The 21725-nt window shown below is 40.4% G+C and overlaps 1 protein-coding gene across 4 annotated transcripts in view; it reads right to left on the bottom strand.

The window, feature by feature from the left end:
- Positions 1 to 3735: 3735 nt before the first annotated feature.
- MDFIC2 (MyoD family inhibitor domain containing 2) overlaps positions 3736 to 21725 on the bottom strand; it is a 45009-nt gene continuing 27019 nt past the window's right edge. For 2 of the 4 annotated variants that reach the window (XM_071549673.1, XM_071549674.1), the window contains exons 3-5: positions 13294 to 13362; positions 8152 to 8373; positions 3736 to 4360 (exon numbers count right to left, since the gene is read on the bottom strand). In XM_071549673.1, coding sequence (XP_071405774.1) covers positions 4101 to 4360; positions 8152 to 8373; positions 13294 to 13362 — 551 coding nt within the window. In that variant the 3' untranslated portion in view covers positions 3736 to 4100. Of the gene's footprint in view, positions 4361 to 8151; positions 8374 to 13293; positions 13454 to 21725 lie in introns of those variants that run through there. The other 2 variants (XM_071549672.1, XM_071549675.1) reach the window with 2 other exon arrangements.

Raw genomic sequence — 21725 nt, 5'->3', positions numbered from 1 at the left:
ATGATTCCCATTCGTGTGCAATGTTAAGGAAATCTAGATCATTACCAGCAGAATAATGAATTCCATAGAATTGTTCCATTGTGCAATTATATGAAGTATGCTAAGACAAAGTGTAGTTTCCCAGCAATTTCCTCCTTTAAAAAAAAATTAAGCCACAGGAATGATAGATTATTAATCATGATTAATAGTCAGTTACAGTGAATTATAATGGAGCAGTGCCTGGAAATCCAAGTCTGCTTGGTAAACTAATTTTCTTGCATAATAGGATACTTACCTTGCATTTAAGAGAACCCAAATAGATGAAGATGAAAGCAATGGAACTACCCATTTCATGTAATTAAAAGGAAAATTTAATAGACACATTCACTCTTAGTCCAACACTATTGAACATTTTTGATACTGTACAAGCATAGTAGGAGAAATACAATTGCAAACATATCAGTTGTTCCTGTTTTGCTTTCTTCCTGAGAACCAAAGTCTTCTAGAGCTCAGCTGTATCACTCAGCTTGAATCCCTAAGCAGCACTGGGGTTAAGGCAGAGTTGTGCACTGTCTTGACATTTGCAAGATGTTGATTGTTCTAGATGATGATAGCTTGAGAGAGTATGGATGGTCAAAATGCTTTAGGAAGCAGAATAGGTTAAATGAGGTAATATAATATGCTCCATCCCTACAGAGGATAATTTTTGTTAGCCCCCCATTTAGTGTGTATGGAGAGTAAGGCACCAGAATGACATTATGGAAGGGCTCATGGTCAGTCAGAGAAATTTAATTTTCTTAGAGATAACTCATCTTCAACTTTTTGGAAGCACCCTGAGGCTTTTCCCATATTTAGCAAATTTATTTTTCCTAAAGTTTACATCTTAATCTGTGTTGTGTTCTGAGAACACAGCGAAAGGAGGTGAAAAGACATTTTTGCCTCAAGGGTGAGACTGTTGGGTCATTTCCAGGAGGAGATCCTTAGAGAGCATCCCATGGGCCCTTCCTGTAGTAGGTAGCAATACAGCTCTTCATTATTATCTCTGTCTCTCTCTTCCCCCAGCCAATCTGTCAGCGCATTCCTGGTGCTGAGGAGAGGCGTCGTGTCGGAGAGATGTTCCCGCTTGCAAAATGGTAACTTCTATTTGTTGTTCTGAGGAGCTGGTTTCACACACTGACATCTCCTGGGAGCACAGCTGAGCCCAACATGTTCCAAACAGCCATCCACCCAAACGCCTCCTACTCAGGCACTCAGACCTTCCTTCCCAGTAAACAGAAAATACAGAGACCGTCTTGAATTGTTCCAAATGTTAATGTTTCATTGGAATGTCTACCCATGTTCAGATCTGATAAATGGGTATTTTTCTGCCCTAGGAAGTCAGTTTAGTGTGGGAATAGGATGGCTTTTCAAAGAGGAAACCCAGTTTCTGGAATAGTTAATGGAAAATTCTGTCTGACTTTCCCTAGTGTCAATATATTAAAGGGTTTCTATGTGTCATGAAAAAACAATGTTGCAAATAACAATTTTTTTGTCAGAAAAGAAAGACATCATAAGCTGCTGTTCTGCTGCATTGTATGACATAGCATGTTTTTCAAGGTTTCATTGCTCATACAGAAGGTCTCTAAAAATCTACTTCCTAAAGCAGGAAACTGAGCAATGTGCCATTGTACACTGTAAGCAAAGATATATTGCTGCATTATTTAAAACACCACCATCCACTACAACAGCAGCCCTCAATATATCCCACAGTGTGATTCCATTCATATTGTTGGGACATCCTGTCTAGCCATGGCTATGGCCATGACCATTGTAATTCTGTCTTGACCTTATCCCTGCTCTATAGTAAACATGACCTCAGTATCCCAACCTATGGATTATAACATGAAAAAAAAATCTTCTGAATAATCATTCCTAGGACAGAGTTGGAAAAATCCTCCACATGGCAATAGTCCTCAATTCAGCCCCACAGCTGAATGGAGACCTCACTTGCCATGGTTGACCCCAGTATGGTCAATGAAAATTACCTTGCAGGCTCAGAACTGAAACAAGAGATCCTGGCTTGCAAGACAAGCTCCCCATCTCTGGGTCCCTCACTGATAACATTTTGGGGTATGCCACTCTCTGGTTTCCTCTCTTGGACTTGTTTCAGCCATTGTGCATGAAATCTCCCTTTTTGGACAGTGACATCAAGATCAAGGACTGCCAATGTGCATCTCAGCTGGTACTTCTCTAAGAACTGGTGTGTGGGACAAGTTGTCCCTTTTTCTAACTCTTAAGCGTCTTGGGTCAGTGTTTTTATTCATTCATACCCACACACCACTTTGTCAAGGACCTGTGGTAGAAAGGATAGAATGATCCAAGCCTCTGTGGCTTGATGCATTGCGCTGAGAATTTAGTTGTGAGTTTAGTTGGAAGATTTAAGATCATAAATCTGAGTAATTAAAACTCAACATTGTCCATACTGGATTGGGTGTCCCAAACCAGCGCCTTCTGGGTGGTGGTGGGTAGTGCTTTTGGGTCTGGATCCAGATCCAGCCAGCAGGCTGACACCAGTGTGACAGTGAAGGACTAAGGATAGTGTTCATTTAGGAGGCTGCAACTCACAAAATGATGTCGCAATTAAAATAAACAAAATTCTTCTGTTCCCCACCAATGTCCTGGAAGGTGCACAGAAATGAGGTGTGCTGGGCTGCTCCATGCATTGTTTTCTTCTGGTCACTAAGTTTTGTAAGACATTTATGCAAAGACTGTTAGTAGTTCTACTTCTTACTTCTGATTTTTTTGAAAACCTAAATTTTCCAGATGTGGCGTGAATGGAAAGAGATTCACATGATTTTTTTTTCCCCATTAAGTATTTAATAAACAAGAGGCTTTGATGATTTCAGTCATGCTGAATATCCCAGGATCTTGCCCAGGATCCCTGTTTGGGATTCCCCAGTCACTTCTGCACTGAGATCAGCAGGGCTTGGGGAAGAAGTTTTAGTGCCTATACAAAGTAAACACTGTCTTTAGTGTTAATCTATAAATGTCTAATATGAGCAAGCAACTCTGTATTTTCCTCTGTGCTTAATACCTGTGTTCTGCACCCTCAGGCAGCTGAATTTACATGCTTTTGTTGTCATATGTGTAATATGCAATATGTATTTCCTTTTTATTAATCAGACTTGCCATCAGAAAAGAGGTAGAGGGACTTTGAAAGCATAGCCAGGATAGATACTGTCATTTTGTAATCTTTTGTGCACAGGTGGAGATGCCTGTTTGCACTAAAATAGGTGACAATATTCTGCTGCTTGCAGAAATCTCACAAATGAAAATCAAGGAAAGGAGTTACTGCCTGTCCACGGAGTAATTCTCCTCTGGAAGCATGCAGTCAATTCCCATTTAGGCTAATTACACTTAAGGAGCCCTTTCTTATAACTAATGAACAATAGGCATAACCTGTTATTACATAACCATAGGCACGCACATTAATACACTGTCGAATGGCACTACCCTGTGAAAATGCTTCCTCCACAAAATTCACTGGAGATTTTAGCAACATTTGCTGTAATTACCAGTAGCATGGTTTCTAATTCATTTAACTTTCTTTTCTACCTGAACTGAGTGTATAAGTGTGTTTTAAGAGATTGAATAAATAAATTTTTAATTATAAAATGATGCTATATAATAAATTATTAATAATAATCAACAATGTGTAGTACATGTTTAGGTATGAATCCATTAGGAAGATGAACTAATATATATATCAGGCCTAAATTAATGTTCTAATTTGTCCTGTATTTATGAATGGGAAAATCTGCATTTAAAGGAATTACAGGTCTATAAAAGCCTTGGATTGACAGTGGGTAAAGCACTGAACACACTTGGCACCTAGGAATTCTGTTGTCATATATGCAAAAGGGAAGACCCTTTTTTGTCCTTTATTGGTTTCAGCAGTTTGTGAAATCACACAACCAGAATAGTACCGATATACAGACCTCCAGGGAGGGAGCAGCAAGATGCACATAGTCCTCATTGGCAAAATCTCTGGGTATTATTAATATCTTTTAAAAAAAATCTTCTTTGTAATCTGCCAGTTCACTTTCAGGTAATATTGAAGAATTTTGTCAAATATTTTCCTATTAACGATAGCAGACCTCAGAAATCTCCATGGCAAGTTCCAGGCATTCCCCAGTCTCATGGCAGGACTCAAAAAGGCTGCAATCAATGTCACAGTCACAGTTGCAGTCGTTGTTTCCAAGGTCTTCATCAGAGGTCTGGTAATATCTATTGGATGGACAACAGGTATCGGTCAGCCAATGTTCACAGGTATCAGGCAGCATTATAAGAAAGTCCCAAAACTGGCAGAATAAGCAGGCCAGGATAAGTGTTGCACATTCATCTAAGAGAGAGGAAAAGCAGGGAGACATGAGAACAAGGGCGTGCTAAACTCAGGTTTAGGTTAGTGTGACTACATAGAAATGAGATGGAAAGCAGCACAAAGGGTGGGCTAAAAATACATTGATGATAACCACTTCCATAGAGGCCAATGAAACCTTTGTTTTTTATGTTGTTTGTTCTGGAAAAACAACAGCTGCATGAAAATAAATTGAATGGAAATATTCTGTGGCAGCGAAGTTCAGAGGGGCAAGTACTCTGGACCAACTTTGTGGTTAGACTCAATGATCTTAAAGAAATTTCTCAACCTAAAGAGTCCATGATTCTATACTCTTAAAGGGTTTCAGTCAGCGTGGATGCTCTGAGGGACCTTTGCAGCCTTGCAGGAGTTTGGAAATGCTGGTTTGTGTTGCTGCATGTTCTGCCTGATCAACTCTCCTGGTTTCAGCTGGAATAGAGCTAATTTTAGCTGGTACAGTGCGGTGTTTTGGATTTAGGATGAGAATAATGTTGATAAAACACACTGATTTTTTAGTTGTTGCTAAGCAGAGTTTATACTAAGTCAAGGACTCTTCAACTTCTCATGCCCAGGCAGCAAGGAGGCTGGAGAGGCACAAGAAGCTGGGAGGGACAGCTAGGACAGCTGACCCCAAGTGGCCAGAGGGATATTCCAGACCATATGGCATCATGCTCAGTGCATAAAACAGGGAGAAACTGAACAGGAGTTGTTGCTCAGGAACTGGCTGTGCATCAGTCAGAGAGTGGTGAGCAATTGCAATGTGTATCACCTGTTGTGTATATTCTGATTCTTTTATCATTATTATTATTTTCTTCCTTTTCTGTCCCATTAAGCTGTATCATGAGTTCTCTCACTTGTACTCTTCTGACTCCCCCATTCTACAGAGGGGCAGTGATTGATGGGCTGAGTTGCTGCCTGGGATTAAACCACAACACCAGCTCATGTGAAATTTCACAAGGGTTTGCACTAAAAATATTTAGTGTCTAGCCAATGACAGGGAGGGAGAGTAGGTCTGGAGAAGAGCATTCACAAAGGGCAGTGTGCACATCAAGCCTCAGCCCAGGGTCTCTCTACCTGTCCACCAAAATGGGGGTCTCACCTTTTCATTCCCAAATGTCAATTTTTCAGAGGAGACAAGAAGTTTGGAAAATAGGTCATCTAGGATGTGTGTTTGTAGCCAGTGAATATTCCTGAAAACTTGATCACCATGACTAAAACTTTGTGTTATGTTTGTTCCCTCCAAAAATCCACTAATTGCCTCCCCACACTCAGCCTCCAGCATCTGGGGAGGCTGCTCGGGTGCAGCAGGTGTGAGATTCCTACTGTGTGAATCCAGTTGGAGCGCAAAGACCCAGACCTTTCTCTTCCTTTTTTTTTTCCCCCCCTTCTTGTTTTTGGAAAGGAAAAATGCCTTCAACAATATGAATGTCTTTTCATTGGTTCTTTCAAGAAAGCATATGGTTATAACCACATTTCTTGCCCTAGGATGACTAACTGTGAACTCATTCAACTGCATTGGTTCTGTTGTGGCATTTTCTATCTCACATAACATTAAGTTCACTGCCAGGAAGTTTCCGGAATTATGCTCTTTTTTTTTTTTTTTAAGAAAGCTTTCTTGATGAAAAACAAAATTTAAAAATTCCAGCTTCTTTATTTAAAAAAAAGCAGTTAAAGCAGATAGCAAGAATAAATAACATATGATTAAACTTCTTTCTAAGTGATGTTTCATCACGAGTGTTATAATCAATTTTGATACTTATTTAAATATATCAAGACCTATTTATGTTCAGACAAGCACAACTAACTTCTAAGTCAGTTCTGTTAAATCAGAATGACTAGATTTCAGTGATACTTAGTAAATTCATGCTTATATTTTTTTTCTAACTAAATGAACTGAAATAATTATAAAATTGAAACATTTAATAAGGTGACATCGCTGCATTTAATTTTATGAAATTTACACTGTAGAAAATGTAATAATTTTATTCAGCAGTCCTTGGTGTAATTAAGACTATTCTTTTTAGATGTCTTATGTTTATGAAATTTCCTCCCTATATATAGATGTGAGAGACAGAATTCAAAATTATATATTAATTAAGGATTTTTCAATATTTTTTTCCATCTCCAAAGATCTGTTTTCTAATAACAGGTTTTTTCCCCTAAATGTGTTAACAATAATGGTGCTTATGTAATATGGAGAGAATAGATATGATTCTTAGGGCTTCATCCAGAAAAGAGAGCACACAAAAAGCACAAGATTTTAATAATAAAGTAATGTTTCAGCACAGGCTCTGTGATGTGCAGTAAAGATGCTTTTAAATTCCCATCAGAGCACACACCATGAACTGTGATAATGGATGTAACACATTTTGAAAAATCTGCATGTGTGAGGCTTTTTGGTCCTGTTTTAAGTGGGGTAATGTATATAAATAATAGATATTAGCAATTAAACATCCATTCCTATGCATTCATTTATATATTTGAAAATAAATTAGCCACAAACTGCATAAAAGAAGATGCAATCTCCTGTTTTCCCCTCTGTTTTCCCTGCTGTTTGCCAAACAGCATCACTGTGTTTGTCTCAGTGAGAACAATGACCTCAGCTCTCATTCTCTACATTAGTAGATTAATTAACACAAAAGAAGAATTTTTAATAATATTGCTAGCCTGCCTCATCTCTGAATTTTCCTGCTCTTGTTTAGTGGCTTCTGCTCACACAGATGATACTCTGAACAACCCTGGTCCAAAGCTCACTGAAGCCACGCTGGTCACCCTTTCTGAGACTTATAAGCTCCTCCCTGAGTGCAGGGAACAAAATAATCATCAATTTCCTCATCTATTCCTCTGCCTTCAGAGATTCTTCATGCACCAGAAAACAGGATTTGGCCTCATGTGTGTAGGATAAGCAGTAAGTTGTCAGAGTAGAGTGAGCTGAGTATGCAGTGACAACGACAAATCTGGCTTCCTTTGGTTTTCTTGGCTTCTGTCCAGCCCTTAACATTATTAATTGAGCACAGATTGTGATTTTTTTGTTGCTAATTTCCTTCACTTTTAGTTTCCTTAAGGAGTATGAAATATGTTATTTGCATCACATGGTATACACCTGTGTGCCAGTAATGGTTGAGATAGTCAGCAAACTCAGAAAATAGGGAGTGTCTGGACTAGAGGACAAGTCCCCTAAACAAAACACATACTTAGATACTTCATTGAAATTATGTATATTGTAATAAATTTATCAGATACATCCCTTTTATACAGGATCAGTGATAATATAGAGATGTTAATGATTCCTGGAGAGCATGGCACTTTATTGTGCTGGTCTGTATTTAGGAGTTTGTTAAATGCTATAGAAAATAGATCCCAGCTCCATTGGATATAACACACTAATCCATTATTGCAAAAGGCACACTTAAGAAAATTCTGAAATACTTCACAGAGCTTTTTTTTCACATCCACTGGAATAATCAGGGATAGCATTTATTTGATACTGACACTGGTACCTCTGTGCAAACACTCATTACTGAAGTACAAATGTTCTGTGGCACAATAAGCTCTAAGCTCCTCTTGTATGACTTTAATATCACTGACAATTTAAGATCATCTTCTAGAGAATCTCATCTATCACACAAATGTCTGCAGGGCAACTTAACATTGCTTTTGGCGATGTTCTTGAACCTCCTGTTCAACATGTAATTTCAAGTTGGATACACATAGTTCTTTTGCAATGGGCATTATTTAGAAATCAGCTCAAATGTGATCTGTTTTATAAAACATACCGTCACTGTCTCTCTGATGTACTGATGCGTCATCTTCAATGTAAGTGAATTCTCTGCATTTCTCCAGGGAGGCAATGGATGATCTGCTCGCATCTGACAATTTCTTCTCATTTTTGGTGCCCTTTGATGAAGAGTCTGTGATGCTGAATTCTGCGACAGAACTCATAACAATACCTTTCATAGGCTTTTCATCTGTGTGTTTTTCATTTGTAAGCTGGTCGTCTGGTGGGATTAGGGAAAAAAGTCGACTGTGATACCAAGACAGAGATCTAAAAGAATAACATATGCCAAATTTCCAAGCCCACAGTTGTTTACTTCCAAGGCCTAACCCTTCTTACCTAGTGATTTCAGTCTCTTTACAGAGGTTTATTCATAGCACAGGTATTTGTGAACTTGCCATCTAAGGTTTTCTCTTAAACTCAGTGGATTTACAGGCTAAGTAATAATTTGTTTCCACTGGGTGGGATCAGGTTTTGAGAGAGAACAGAACTACTGCCTCAGCTGACATCTATTTTGAGCAAGTTATCCTAACTTCAATTTGTGATATAAAAGAAGGAACGACACTTATCTTATTATTTTTCAACAGCAACTCTATTTCCCTAAATTTACAGCCAACAATGCGCATGTAAGTGGTACCTTGATGCAGATGTGCCAGCTCACCATGGCTCATAATCTTGTAGCAAAGAAAGCCAGATGGTCTCTGTTTAACATCCAGATTCCTTATTTCATAACTTCATCCCCACTTGTGTTGTTGGCCTGGAAGTCAGCTAGGAGATGGGATACTTCACATGCTGTCAGCGTGCCAGAGAGGCAGCTCAAAAACCAGAGGGAGAGCTTAATTTTAAGCCCCAACTAGGGGAAAGGTTAAGAAGATTTCTGAGTTCAATTTATTCTTGAAGAACTTCTCAGGCACAGATAAACATGGGTTGATATATAGTTTCACTCACTCTCTGAAGTGATCAAGAGGCCAAGAAACACAGTCATTCTCTCTGTGGCGGGGATGATAAAACCTCATCAGTTCTTATCTACAGCTGATTAACTCCTGCACCTCACATCAAGCACAGCCTCACTTTTTATCTTACTTAAATCTTGTGATATGCTTGCTCTTGAGCTACATACAGAAAATCAATCTTTACAAACAACTCAGTTTTGCAAGTACTACTTTCTGAGAGGAGCAGGAAGTGCTCTGAAGTGGTTAACATGCACTTGACTGCAAGGACCCTGAAGAGAGACCCTGCATATATCTTGTTTTCCAGGTATCTTTGATCTCTGACAGAAAGAAAAGCCAAGGAAAGGCTGGCAGAGAGTGAAACCTTGATGAGACTACAGTTGTTCCCCAGTATCCTTTCAGCTAAAAGGAGGGAATGGGGATAGGATGGATGAATTACAAAGTGAAAAACCACTGGGACCACAAGGCTTGAAGTGGGGACAAGCAAGGATTTGATGTCTAAGTGGTGTCTGGAGCTGTGGTGAGTGGTGAAGGGGCTGGACGAACTTCTGTATGAGCAGAAATTGAGGGACCTGGTCTTGGTTGCCTGGTGAAGGAAAAGAATGGTGCTGGATTCTGTGTTCCACTTCATAGCCAGGGTAATGGAGAAGCCATAACCCATCCCCTCCCAGCAGGGCACAGAGGCAAAGGGACAAGAGGTCACTGCCAACAAGTTGCAGCAAGGATGATTGGAATTGCATAGGGAACAAGTTCCTCACCATGGGAGGTGTAAAGCACCAGAGTAGTCCCCAGCAAGGATGGGGAAGTGTGTAGAGCTCAGCTGGGCATGGATCCCAACAACCTGCTCTTACTGCACAATTAATCCTGGTTTGTGGCACAAGCAGATAAGGTGACTTCTAAAAGTCCCTTCCAAGCTCATTCTTCTATGACTTCTGTAATTCTATTTACACATAGAATGAGTGAACAATTAATTTAAATTTCCTCTCTTTGTCAGGTTTCATGTCAATGAAATATGTAGAAAGGTAGAGGTTAGTAGAGTAAGACCTTAGGAGAGGATATGCAGAAATACTAAGCTATCATTTTCATTTTCATTTTAAATTCAAATCACTGTTTTGCAATTGTGTGTTGGCAGATACATTGACTTGAGTTTGAACTGGTAATAATGACAAAGTCTACTATGAAGGAAATGTGGAATTTCCCCGTCCTGGAGAGTTTACAAGTTGGCCTCAGGCAGGGAGAGAATGATGGGATGGAGAGAAGTAGAGGAAAGGAGAGAATAAGACAGCAGTCTCAGAAACCTATGGCTGTCAGGTTTTGTGAGCATGATGATGAAGGAAAGCCACAGGTGAGACTTGGGAAGGGCAGAGAGGCAGTGGCTCCACTGTGTGTGACGCAACAGCACAAAGCACAGCAAGTTCTCCCTTGCAGGTTGTACCCTTGGTCATAGGAAACCAGCATCCCAGGCTGTGCATGTCTAGTTTTGCCCATCTATGATGATTTGTTGATGGTTTCCCCCCAGAGTAAGTAAATATAGCTCTCCTTTTTCCTCTCTGACTTCTTGGCCAGCCTTTTCAGTCCAAAATGTGAAAACTTATGCATTCTGGATGTACTTACATGTACAGTAACCGCTGCTTTCCAGTGTTTATAAATCAATGACATACCACAAGTTTTCCTATACTTTCATTCAATAACAAACCATCTCCAGGAAAAGTCATGCTAATTGAAGCAGCAGAGCTCTGGAGGAAGTAATGTCCTGCTTTTGCATTGGATTTATTGGATGATAATTGATTTGGGAGTCCAAAAGACACATGCCTCACCTATTAATCACGTGCCAGTCTTACAAATGAATTCTGCCTGTCCAGACTCAGCTACACACAGGCTGAGCCATTGAGTACACACAGATCAGATTGAAAGGCTTAGGCAAGAATGACAATCATTTTCAACTTTCTATAATTGGCCCATAAATCTAAATTAGATATGTTTTACTTCACAATATATCTGTTGACTTCCCCAGTTCTGCAACAATACAATGGACCATGGAATGCATTTAAGAATTCAACAAGAGAGACTGAAAAAAAAGTCAGACAGAAGTAATCAGTAAATGCCAGACTAACATTTACTTTATCCACCGACTTCTACTATTCATGCTTCGAGTCAATTTTTATTCTTGAAGTGCTGTTGAAGAGAAATCAAAACCAGAAATAGAAAGGCATAGACATAACCTGAATTTTTCAATACAGCACCATCAAACAAAAGGGTAACAAAAGCTGTCACTCAAGGACTCTTCTGTTTGTTAAAGCATACTACATCTTGGAAAATACAGTACATTTTAGTGTCAGACTCTTAGTTTGAAAAGCTCCCTTTCAGTAATGTTATACTTGTCTTGTACAGCTAGATCAAGTCTTCATGCAATCAGCGTAACAAGCAACTTGCTATGACAAGTGAGATCCTTGCTTCCAGAAAACACTGCGGGAGAGGCTAAAGCAGTGTACAATTATAGGTCTCCATTTCATTTTTATGCAATTATCTTCAGTTCAGCTGTGGGTCCATCTACATTATGTCTTTTATCAATTTAATGTTTGCACAAAGTGTCTGAAGAAATAAAGATTATGCTAGACCAGCATAAAAAAAAGGTGGTTAGCCTTTTTTTCCCCCCTATTATAGTTTGTTGCTGGATGGAAGAGTAGTAGGTGGAGAGTTTGAAACAAACAAGTGGAGCCATATAAACTTTAAAAATATATACAACTGATATTATTTATGACAACAGTTAATTGAGACCATAAAAAATTAAATTACAATGAGAGATGGGCAGAGGGTCCAACTGCTGCTTCTTTTAAGAGTCTGTGTTCATCATCAGATGTGCATAAATTTCTGTGGTTTTAACATGTAGAAATCATGCACTGAAGTGAATTTAAAGGGCAAAATAAATGCATCATGATGAAGAAATCTCAGACTATTCAGTGTTAGACTGTTAGGAAGAGGCAGCTAAAGGTACACCCCCACAATGTGCCATTTTTAAATAGTATCGTGAAGTAGCAACTTTATTCCTCATATGGGGAAGCTGGGAGTCGCCTTGGCTGTTGCAGTAGAAGACTGGGATTGTTCACCCATGTTTGTATTAAAGATAGTCTCAATACTCACATGGAATTTCTTTTTTTTTTTTGTGTGTGTGTGTGTATGTGGTTGGGCAATTCAGATGGCTGACTGCAGTGTCTAAATTCATGGAAGCACAAAGTAATCACTTTCCACTGATGTCAATCTCACATTGCTCTGGTTAATAGGGAGGAGCAGTGATACCAAGACTGGCATTTGGAGTAGGTCCCCTGACCTCTATTTCTCTTCATTGCCTTTAGACACAAACCAGCATCTTGCAGTCCTGGAGAACAGGAGGCTGGAGTTTCCCAGCATGCTTTCGAAATTAGATTTTATATGAGGTATATATCAATTCTGAGTCTCTTTTTGATAAGAGATGAGGGAGTAAGAAGTGCTCTGTTCTGCTGGATGTAGACTGTAACTTCTGGCTAGTCCAAATAGCTCTTGGAGCAACCGGTTAGGGGGAGATGCCACTGAAAGGAACAGATCTATCACCATGGTAGGGCTCACCCACCTCTTACAAGAAAAGGACAAAGGAGCCTGTGGCTGTACCCACCAGTGGCATTTGTTCCCAGCCCACCCTGGCAGTGACCCTTCGCCCTGTGGCAGAGTCTCAAGGGTCAGTGTTAAACTGTGTGGAAAACCCTAGCAGTTTAGGATATGTAACTTTTTAATTTCGCTGTGAGGCATCTTAGTGTATCAGTGCAGCAAGAGAACCAAAGGAATGCCTGGCTGCTCTCCTTGCCACTTGTTATCCCATGCACTGCTGTCACTACCTGACTGTTTAATATACCACATGCTCATCACCGAAAGAGCTTCAGTCCTGATATGGGGCAGGCAAAGCTACACGAGACCTTATGGATAATGACTTGTAAATATAACGTCTTGATATGTACTCACTCGGTTTGAAAAGACTCATAGCAAAATGAAACCAAAACCTCATGTTTCAAAAGGCATTTTTTAAAAAATAAAAGTGAAAAGAAAAACAAAATACTTTTTCTTGCTATTTTAAGGGGTATAACTGTCTTCCAGCAGCAATGTGAGGGGATGCCAGGGGTACCTCTGCACAATGTGACACATGCACAGGGCCAGTGGCTTACCTGGATGGTCCTCACTGCTTGGTGTCACCCCAGGGAGTGCCAGGAGAGGCAGGGAGCTGGTGCGGCTGTCTTGGTGGGAGAAAAAAAAATTGCAGAGAGATAAATGTGAATAAATGTGTTTTGGCACAGCTGTCATCCTCAGCCACCTAGTGACAGTCATTGACTTCAGGAGTTATAGCTTTGAGGTCAAACAGAAGCAAGTGAACTTCTTTGCATGGGGAGGCTACATGGGATGGTACCCTGTTACTGTTATCCTCTGTCTCATTTCTGGAAAGGAAGCCAAAAATAAAACAAATTGCTAAGAGAGAAAGTTTCATCTGAGAAGAAGTGAAGAAGAATCACTGTCAAACACAGCAGTTCAGGCAGAAACAGAAAATCTGAGTGCTGTGAGGCATGCAATGAAATGTAGGGCATCATCTATGTCCAAACACCACAGAAACAGTAGATGAGATTTCACAATCATCAGCAAATGAAGAGAGAGGAAATTTCAGCCTTTGCTCCAATCTCCAGTACTAAGCAGTCTTGGTGGACAAGATGCCCCAGGTCCCTGTGGTGCTGAGCTCCTCCACTTCAGCTGCACTTGCCAGGCCATTCACTCCAAGCCTGGGGCTTAAACGCCTAAACCTTCTTTTCTTCTCTCTCCAAGTGTCAGGGAGGGAAAGTAGGAGGGGGTGTGGGACCATCCCTACGGTGAGTGGAGCAGATGGAGCAAACTCCACGGGAACTGCTCTCATCCACGTGGGAGAGGCCAGAGGGAGAGTGGGCGCCACAGCTGACCAGAAGTGAGCTGCTCTAGACCAATATATCACAGGTGCTTTCATAGCTTTGTGCCATTACATTTGCTGAGCTCAGGCATAAGGATACAGGGGATTTAGACTGTTTATTTTTGCCGTAAGGAAACAGGAAATAGTACACAAGGCTATAAATACATCTTGGGCTTCATATGACATCATGAACTTGTGCAAGTGCTTCGCTTCTGATTTACGATGATGGACTGGTAATTCACAGGAGCTTTGGGTTTACTTTATTTTGCTGTTGCAGTAACAAAGCTAATGGTGCAATCCCAGGAGGAGGTATTTTATCAATAGTGAATTTTTGACCTCATTGCATACATTTTAACTTCATGAATTAGTGACCCAGCTAACTGTAAAGCCTTCTATAGGCTTATTATAAATCTATCACAGGACTGGCAAAAACTTTTGGCCCAGATCCTAAGCTCTGACAGGCATGTGTTGATGGACTGCATAGCAAGCACTTCCACTAATATTTCTTGCTAATTATACCATATATTAAGAAAAAATGAATGAAGCCAATGTTTATAAGCAGCTTTAACTGCTTTTCATATAAGAAAGCAACACAATCCCTAATAAATTTTCACCTTCAACATTTCTATTCATTATAATTTTTACCATGATGAATGAAGTTAGAACTGGAAAGGGAGGGGGTTCATCTTGAAATCTGTTCAGTGAATGACTGAATTTACTTCCCTTCCCCAACTTGTGTCGAGGAAGGAGGGAACAGATGGACACAGGAAGAAGAGGGAGGCGAGTGTGGAACGAAGGAGATGGGTGAGGAACAGATGGAGTTGGAGGAAAGTGAAGAGGAGAGTCAGCAAGGATGGTAGGAAAGTTTTCCACTTGACCTTGAGTTGAAATGAAGATCTGCATACAGCATGGGGCAGCTAGATTTTTAGGATGAATTCTTTTCTTTCTCTGTGGCACTTAAGCTGAAAAGTCTTGTCGGCCATCCCAACAGCCCAGTCCATCCATCCCAGGGGACCTGCAGAGCCAGGGCTTTGATTTTCTCAAGGGGTCAGTTGCTGCAGAAGAGCACCTGCACTATGTTCAAGTCCCATAATGGTAATGGCAGGCTTGAAATGTGTGCAAACAGGACACAAAATAGGTTGAGATGTCATAAATCTCCCAGGCATCCCAACCAAGCCAGAAATTGGAGCTTATGACTTTGAAAAGCTATCCTACACCCAGTTTGTTAGGATCCAATGACCAAAATAGTCAGAGTAATTTATGATTTTACCTGCTTAAAGTAAGGCATTTGAGATGGCCTGATTTTCAGAGTATGCTGAGCATCTGCGTTTTGAGGTGTATTGAATTATATATCCCAAATCACTATTAAGTCCTGGAAAATCTTGATTATATTCTTAAATCTGTTAAATTGCCTGCATATACTCAGTTGGTTCTGGCTTTGCTAGCTGAAGAATGGAAGAGGTGAAAGTTAAATACTGGCCATGTGTGTCATTCCCTTTGAAGAAAATGGGAGCCATGTGCACTCACCTAACAGCAATGTTTGGCCCCAACTATGATTTCACAGCTGGGCCCTAACTTCAGGAATGCCAAAGCACTAAATGACTCAATTGGAGTAATCTGACCAATGCTGTATTTTTGCTGTGGATTTAAATTGCACACACAGCAAGAGCAGAGTTAGTTTTCTTCTCTCTCAAAATCACTTTTCTCTGCAGATTTGATAGCATAAATATGAAGTATTGCTCTCATCACACAACTAAGTGAAATGGCAGAAAACGTATGTCAAATAAAACGCACAACATTATGTCCTTTTTCGTTTTTGGGCGCTGTGTAAGAAAACGGCTTCATTAATTTTGACTGAATAAAAGGTTCCTTTAAGGGATTTCAATAGGTGACATGAAAAATGTTAATACGAATGATCAAGACAATGGAGGTTAAAACTGTTTTGAAAATATGTTTCTTTTATAGATCTCAGCTGTTGGAAGAGTTACAGAATAAATATACGGTAGTGCTGACATTCAGTGCTGTTTCATCTTAGCAAAAGAGTTTTTAATAAAGAAAATTCTTTTCAAGGAATGCCTTCTGCAGCCAGTCTTCAAAAACAGGTTTTCCCCCCTCCTAGTTTAATAAAAATTAAAGTAATTTATGTCATATTGATATGTCGATATGTTTTTCAATAAACTTTTTCACAGAGATTTTTTTTTAAATTCTCTTCACTTTAAAAATTATAATTATATGTCTTCCTCCCACTTTGAAAATGGCACAAGGTGCTCATTTGCAGAGCTCTACTGTTCAAATCTTCACTGAGAATAGAAATGTCATGACTCAGTTAACAATGCTTTATTATTCACATTGATCTTTTTTTATAGTGTTCTTTATCTCAAAAACATTGTAAATCAGATATCTTCCTCCCACTCTTTTGTTCATTTGCAAATTTTTATTATTCTAGTTTAAAAAAGCAATGGAGTGTCAAGAGTCAGTGTATATTGTTTATGTTCTTTTTTGCTTTAAAATTACTTTTAACTATAAAAAGTACAATGTATAACAGGAAAAAAAGCGCTGGATTTAAGGATGCTTAAAAAGGAATTGAAGAGATCAGTGTGAATTTTATGCTCTTCGCTTACAACTTGGAGTTGTAAGAACTTTGCAAGAAGGGGGACCAAACACTTTATGAAAAGGGTTTTTGTGCTAAGTCAAAAGTCCCTGTTGCATCAGACATCATCATCCACATTAAATACTGGACGTAATTCACACCCTAAATGAACAGAATAGAAACATTCACAACGGGTTTCACAGCATTCTCACTGGATGGCTCACAGCTGCCTGCACCCTCCATGGCTCCCTGTCAGAGCCTGGCATTAAGTTCTCCGGAGCCCTCGGGTGATAATGACAAAATTAAATCACAGGAACTTCACAGCTTTTGTATTGAATGTTAACTGCAACAGAAACATAACCTCAGCTGGTCAACAGGCAAAGCAATCCCTGAAACCTGTGGGCCAAGGTGCAGGATACAGCTGTGCATCCTCTGGGAGAGCCACGACAAAGGCCCCAGGCCTTGTTTCTAGATTGGACCTCCCAAATTCTCTCTCTCTCCCTATCATGCTTTTCTTTAGGTCTGTATTTCTGCCCTCACTGTTGTGACTGTATGAAATGCCTATCATGAAATAAATCCATTACAGGAACTTGGGTTAGTCCAGAGAGCAGCAGGATCTGTTGGTATTTCACGAGCTGTTTGCTGTTAGCTCATGGGTTTTTTAGTTTTCCCTGTTTTGAATTTTATGATCAGAACATCCTGGCACCCTATTCTTATTCCAGCAGCTCTTGAAAGAGATCCTAGTCTCTGGAAGTCTCTGAGAAGGAATGGCTGTTCCTGAAGTATTCTTTAAGCCCCAGATTGGATTTTTTGAACTTATGGAATCATAGGGTGGTTTGGGTAGGAAGGGACCTGAAAGACCATCTAGTTCTAACCACCCACCACAGGCAGGAACACCTTTCACTAGAACAGATTGCTCCAAGCCCCTTCCAACCTGGCCTTGAACACTTTCATGGATGCAGAGGATCTTGTAGGTGGGGTGGTGGCTCTACCATAAAAACAGCCCTAAAAGGTTTTTTAAAGGAAACTAAAGTCTGCTTTCCATATTCATTTGTTCCTTTCTTCACTCTGCTGATATTTTGCTAAAAGGAATAATTAAAAAAACTCAGAGCAAGTAAGTCTCAAACTGAACTTGAACTGAAGACACACAGCCCTGTTCTTCCCTTGCCAAGTTGGAGGGCTTAGCAATCTGTTTGTTTTTATTAATGTCAGTAGGTCACCCCAGACACCATGGGGTCATGTCGGTTCCTGTACCCTCCCTGGGCTGCAGGGATTTAGGATGCACAGCACCACATAAAGCCCTGAGGCCACCCTGCTGATGGGGCTGCAAGGACACCCTGCACTGGGGGCAGGGGGAAGTCCATCCCAGAGCTCATGGACAGGTGCTTGTTTTGCAGGGTTAATTCAAACCTCTGAAATTCTCTTTATTCCTCACTGCAGAATGTGAAACTGGAGGTTTTGATGTATTGTCTTATCTGAATTGATCTTGTTTTCAAAGTAAAGAAAAAACAAACATTGTTATCATTGTTATTGTTATTATTATTATTGCCCTGCCTAGACAGCACTGCTGAATTAATTCACTCTTCCTTCCTTCCTCTCATGGTTAATGACTCACCACACAATGAGGTTAAGACTGTCTGCCAACATGATCAAGTTTCAAAAACAAAATCCTAACCAGAGCAGAGTAGCCAGAAGTGAACAGGATTTTATTTAATACTGGCACAGTAACTAAAAGTAGGTCGCATTCATGGACATCCTTGTGTAATTGTTCACTGTGAAGTCTGGAAAATTGATAGGTAATGTAAACAGAAAATGTTGAGTTTATTACAAAAAAAAATTTTTTTTACATATAAAACTCTGTTTCATTACATTTAGAAAGCACTTAAAATGCTCGGTTTTATTTTTGGTAAGCACTATCTATTGAAAAGTGAAAATATCAGTAGGATCTCTAGGCAGAATTTGTGAACTTTCCAATGAAAAGATAGCACAGTGTCTTCCTTTCATGCCCCAAGGTCTTTACCACTTTCTATATGACACTGAAGTTATGTGCCAAGAGTTTATTCCCAAAGCAGGTATTACACATGGTTATGGACACAAAGATATCCCTGCACAGCATTAATGCCAAAGGAGCTTCAAGACTGTCAGCATTTTGATTTGGTGGGGGGAAACACCATCAAAACCATGCATATTGACATCATCAAACCCAAATACATTCTTAAAACACATCCAAACACTTTAAACACTGTGAAATAGAGCTGCAACTCACAGAAGATGCAGCATTTCTCACAGATAGTCCTCATAGCTCTACTCATGGTAAACTGGCACATGATAATGTATGACTACAAGCCCCATATCTTCTAATAAGTTATAAAAGCTTTTCTTTGATTTGAACCCAGTGGTGAATGGCAATCTTTGTGAGTCTTAAGACTTCTAGATCTTTGCAAATGCTTCTGTTTGTTTCTCTCTCGTCGGCGTGCCATGCTGGAACACGACTGGGAGATGGACTTATCCGCTACACAAACTTTATTAATCTTCCTTTGCAAACTGAACACCTCCTCATGTGCTGGAGAACAGCCTGTGCTGGACTGCACTGAAAAATCATTATTTATCTTCCTAAGGGCTTGATCCAGCATCACCAGGTGTCAATGAAAAGAATTCCAGGGAGCAAAACAAACCAGGCTCCAAAACAGTCTCCGATATGGTAGCCTTCTCTGGGTTTCTTTGCTCTTTTCCTCAGGAAAAGTCATAGACAAAGCAATTAGCACTATCTGAAGCTGAAGATGTGTTATGCTGTTCATCTTTTCTCAAATCATTTTTCCCCCCTGCACTGAAGATGCAGAACATCTATTCTGGGGGTAGACAGATGACATCCACTGTTACTTATGTATGTAATAAGTACTCTTAAAACTGTGTAGTCTTGCCGGCTCTGGCAAAGGCAAACATGGTAACTGTTCTGCTCACAGCATTAAACACACTTCTCTTACTGTGCAGTGGAAGAATGTGTTTAAACTCGCAGTCTATCACTATTCCTGGATAGTGTAGGAGAGTAAGGAACACTCAAGATGTCTTTTCCTATGTATATTAACTTGTTCAGAAGAAAATAGTGTTCTTAGAAAACATGAATCTTACAGCAGAGGAAAGTTTCCTTCACGACTGTGCTACAAAGGTTTCTGAACAGCTGCTTGTTCCTTTGGGTGCATGAAATATTAGGTTCAGCCTGCTCAGAAGTGCAAACACGTAATTTCTTCTCACTGTGGCACCTTCACTGCGGTTGTTTCCACCTGGCCTTGTGACGTTGGCAAGCATAGTCCTAGCACAATGTCTTCATTGTACAAGCTTTTGGAGGAAGGCTGTAGAGCTCCACAGCTCCAAAGAAATGCCAGTGTCTCCCCAGGGAGACACTATTTGTCCTGCTTTGCCGGGAACTGTGCTCCCAAAGAGTTTTGTTACAGTGTGATGGGAGCAGTGGACACCTGAGGTTTCAGGTGTTAGTAGACAGCAGGGCAGCACACCCCCACCTGTCTGTGAACCATGCACAAGGATCAAAGGGTTGTTGGGGAACTTTCAGCAGACTGGAATTACCAAGGCAACAGGACTGACAGCCCTTGTCCTTCCTTCCTGGGGCAGTCCAAGCAAAGGGGTGAGTGAGAGTCCAGTGCTCTGTTCTAAACTCCCTCACATCAAAACCATCACTGAAGGTTTTGCACAAGGCTCGGGTGTACAATCCCTTCCAAGCAAGGAGGTCACAGTCCAGGTCCTGAGAGGAAGAAGTAGGTATCATAGAAATGGAAGAGGTGTCACTGCTCTAACACAGATTAGGCAAAATCTAGCCCACATTAATCCTTCAGAACAGGGCCTCTGGTTTGTTCTTTTTTCAGTCCGTTCGGTATTCAAAGCAAGTACGGGGTTTTTTCTGTCACTGTACCACTATTGTTAACAACTGTAAATGTATTAAAAACACAGGGGCATTTTAGTATGTGTATTGTGCATAAGAAATATTGTTACATGACAAGCTCCAATTGGCAAGTGAAAAGAGGTTTTATTGAAGGAAATAGCAGTAGCAAACAGTGAACTATGCAGAATAATGGTAATTGTTCCTTTAACATTGGCAGCGCACATTCACTTAATATGACTGCTCCTCTGTCTCTGTCTCATCCAGACCCAGAGGACCTGTTAGACAAGCAGGCAGCCACCTCTCTCTGGGATCAAGCTGTCAATGCAAACTTGCTTTCTTTCTATTTCTTAGAGCTAAGCTATACCCCCAGAGCTCCTGAAGCTTCTCCTGAGTGAAAGCTTTAAAAAAGCTCCATTCTAAATTACATCACACGAGCTGTTCTCTTCAGACTGACAGAACAAAAGCAGAGGAGGGAGGGGGAAATGCCAAAAGCACCATCTCAATGACTTCTGAGTTGCACAGGATGATTTACCTCCACATGCTTTATCAGAGAAGATTAACGTTGTCTTGACCTTGCCTACCAAAGCCCCAGCAGTGGCCTCTAACTAGCAGAGAAAGTTTGGATCATATGTGTTTTTAGTAAAAGTAGAATCACAGAACAAAAGAAAGGTTTAAATTGGAAGGGACCTTAAAGATCCTGTTGTTGCAACCCCCCTGCCATGGGTAGGGACAACCTTCCACTAGACCAGGTTTCTCAGAGCCCCATCCCACCTGGCCTTGAGCACTTCCAGGGATGGGGCAGCCACAGCTTCTCTAGGCAGCTTGTTCTTGTGCCTCACCACCTTCATAGTAAAGAATTTCTTTCTAAAATCCAATAAAAATCAACTCTGTTTCAGTTTAAAGCCATTCCCGTCTTGCCCCATCACTATATGCCCTTGTCACAAGCGCCTCTCCAGCTCTCTTGTAGGTCCCTTTCAGATACTGAACTATTGGATGCAGGCTTTTTGCTTGACAACAGGGCCTTGGGTGGCCCCTTAGGGAAAGTCCTAATAGAACCATAGGACTTTCTAAACTTCTTTAGATGACATGGTCTCTATCACAACCTGCCCATCATTACCGGAAGATCCCAGCCTATGGGTGCTGCCCAGCCTGATGTACTTAACCTCTTACTCAGCAACACCCC

This window comes from Pithys albifrons, chromosome 3 (genome assembly GCF_047495875.1).
Source record: "Pithys albifrons albifrons isolate INPA30051 chromosome 3, PitAlb_v1, whole genome shotgun sequence".
NCBI classification, from domain to species: Eukaryota; Metazoa; Chordata; class Aves; order Passeriformes; family Thamnophilidae; genus Pithys; species Pithys albifrons.
This window is presented reverse-complemented; position numbering and strand designations above follow the sequence as displayed.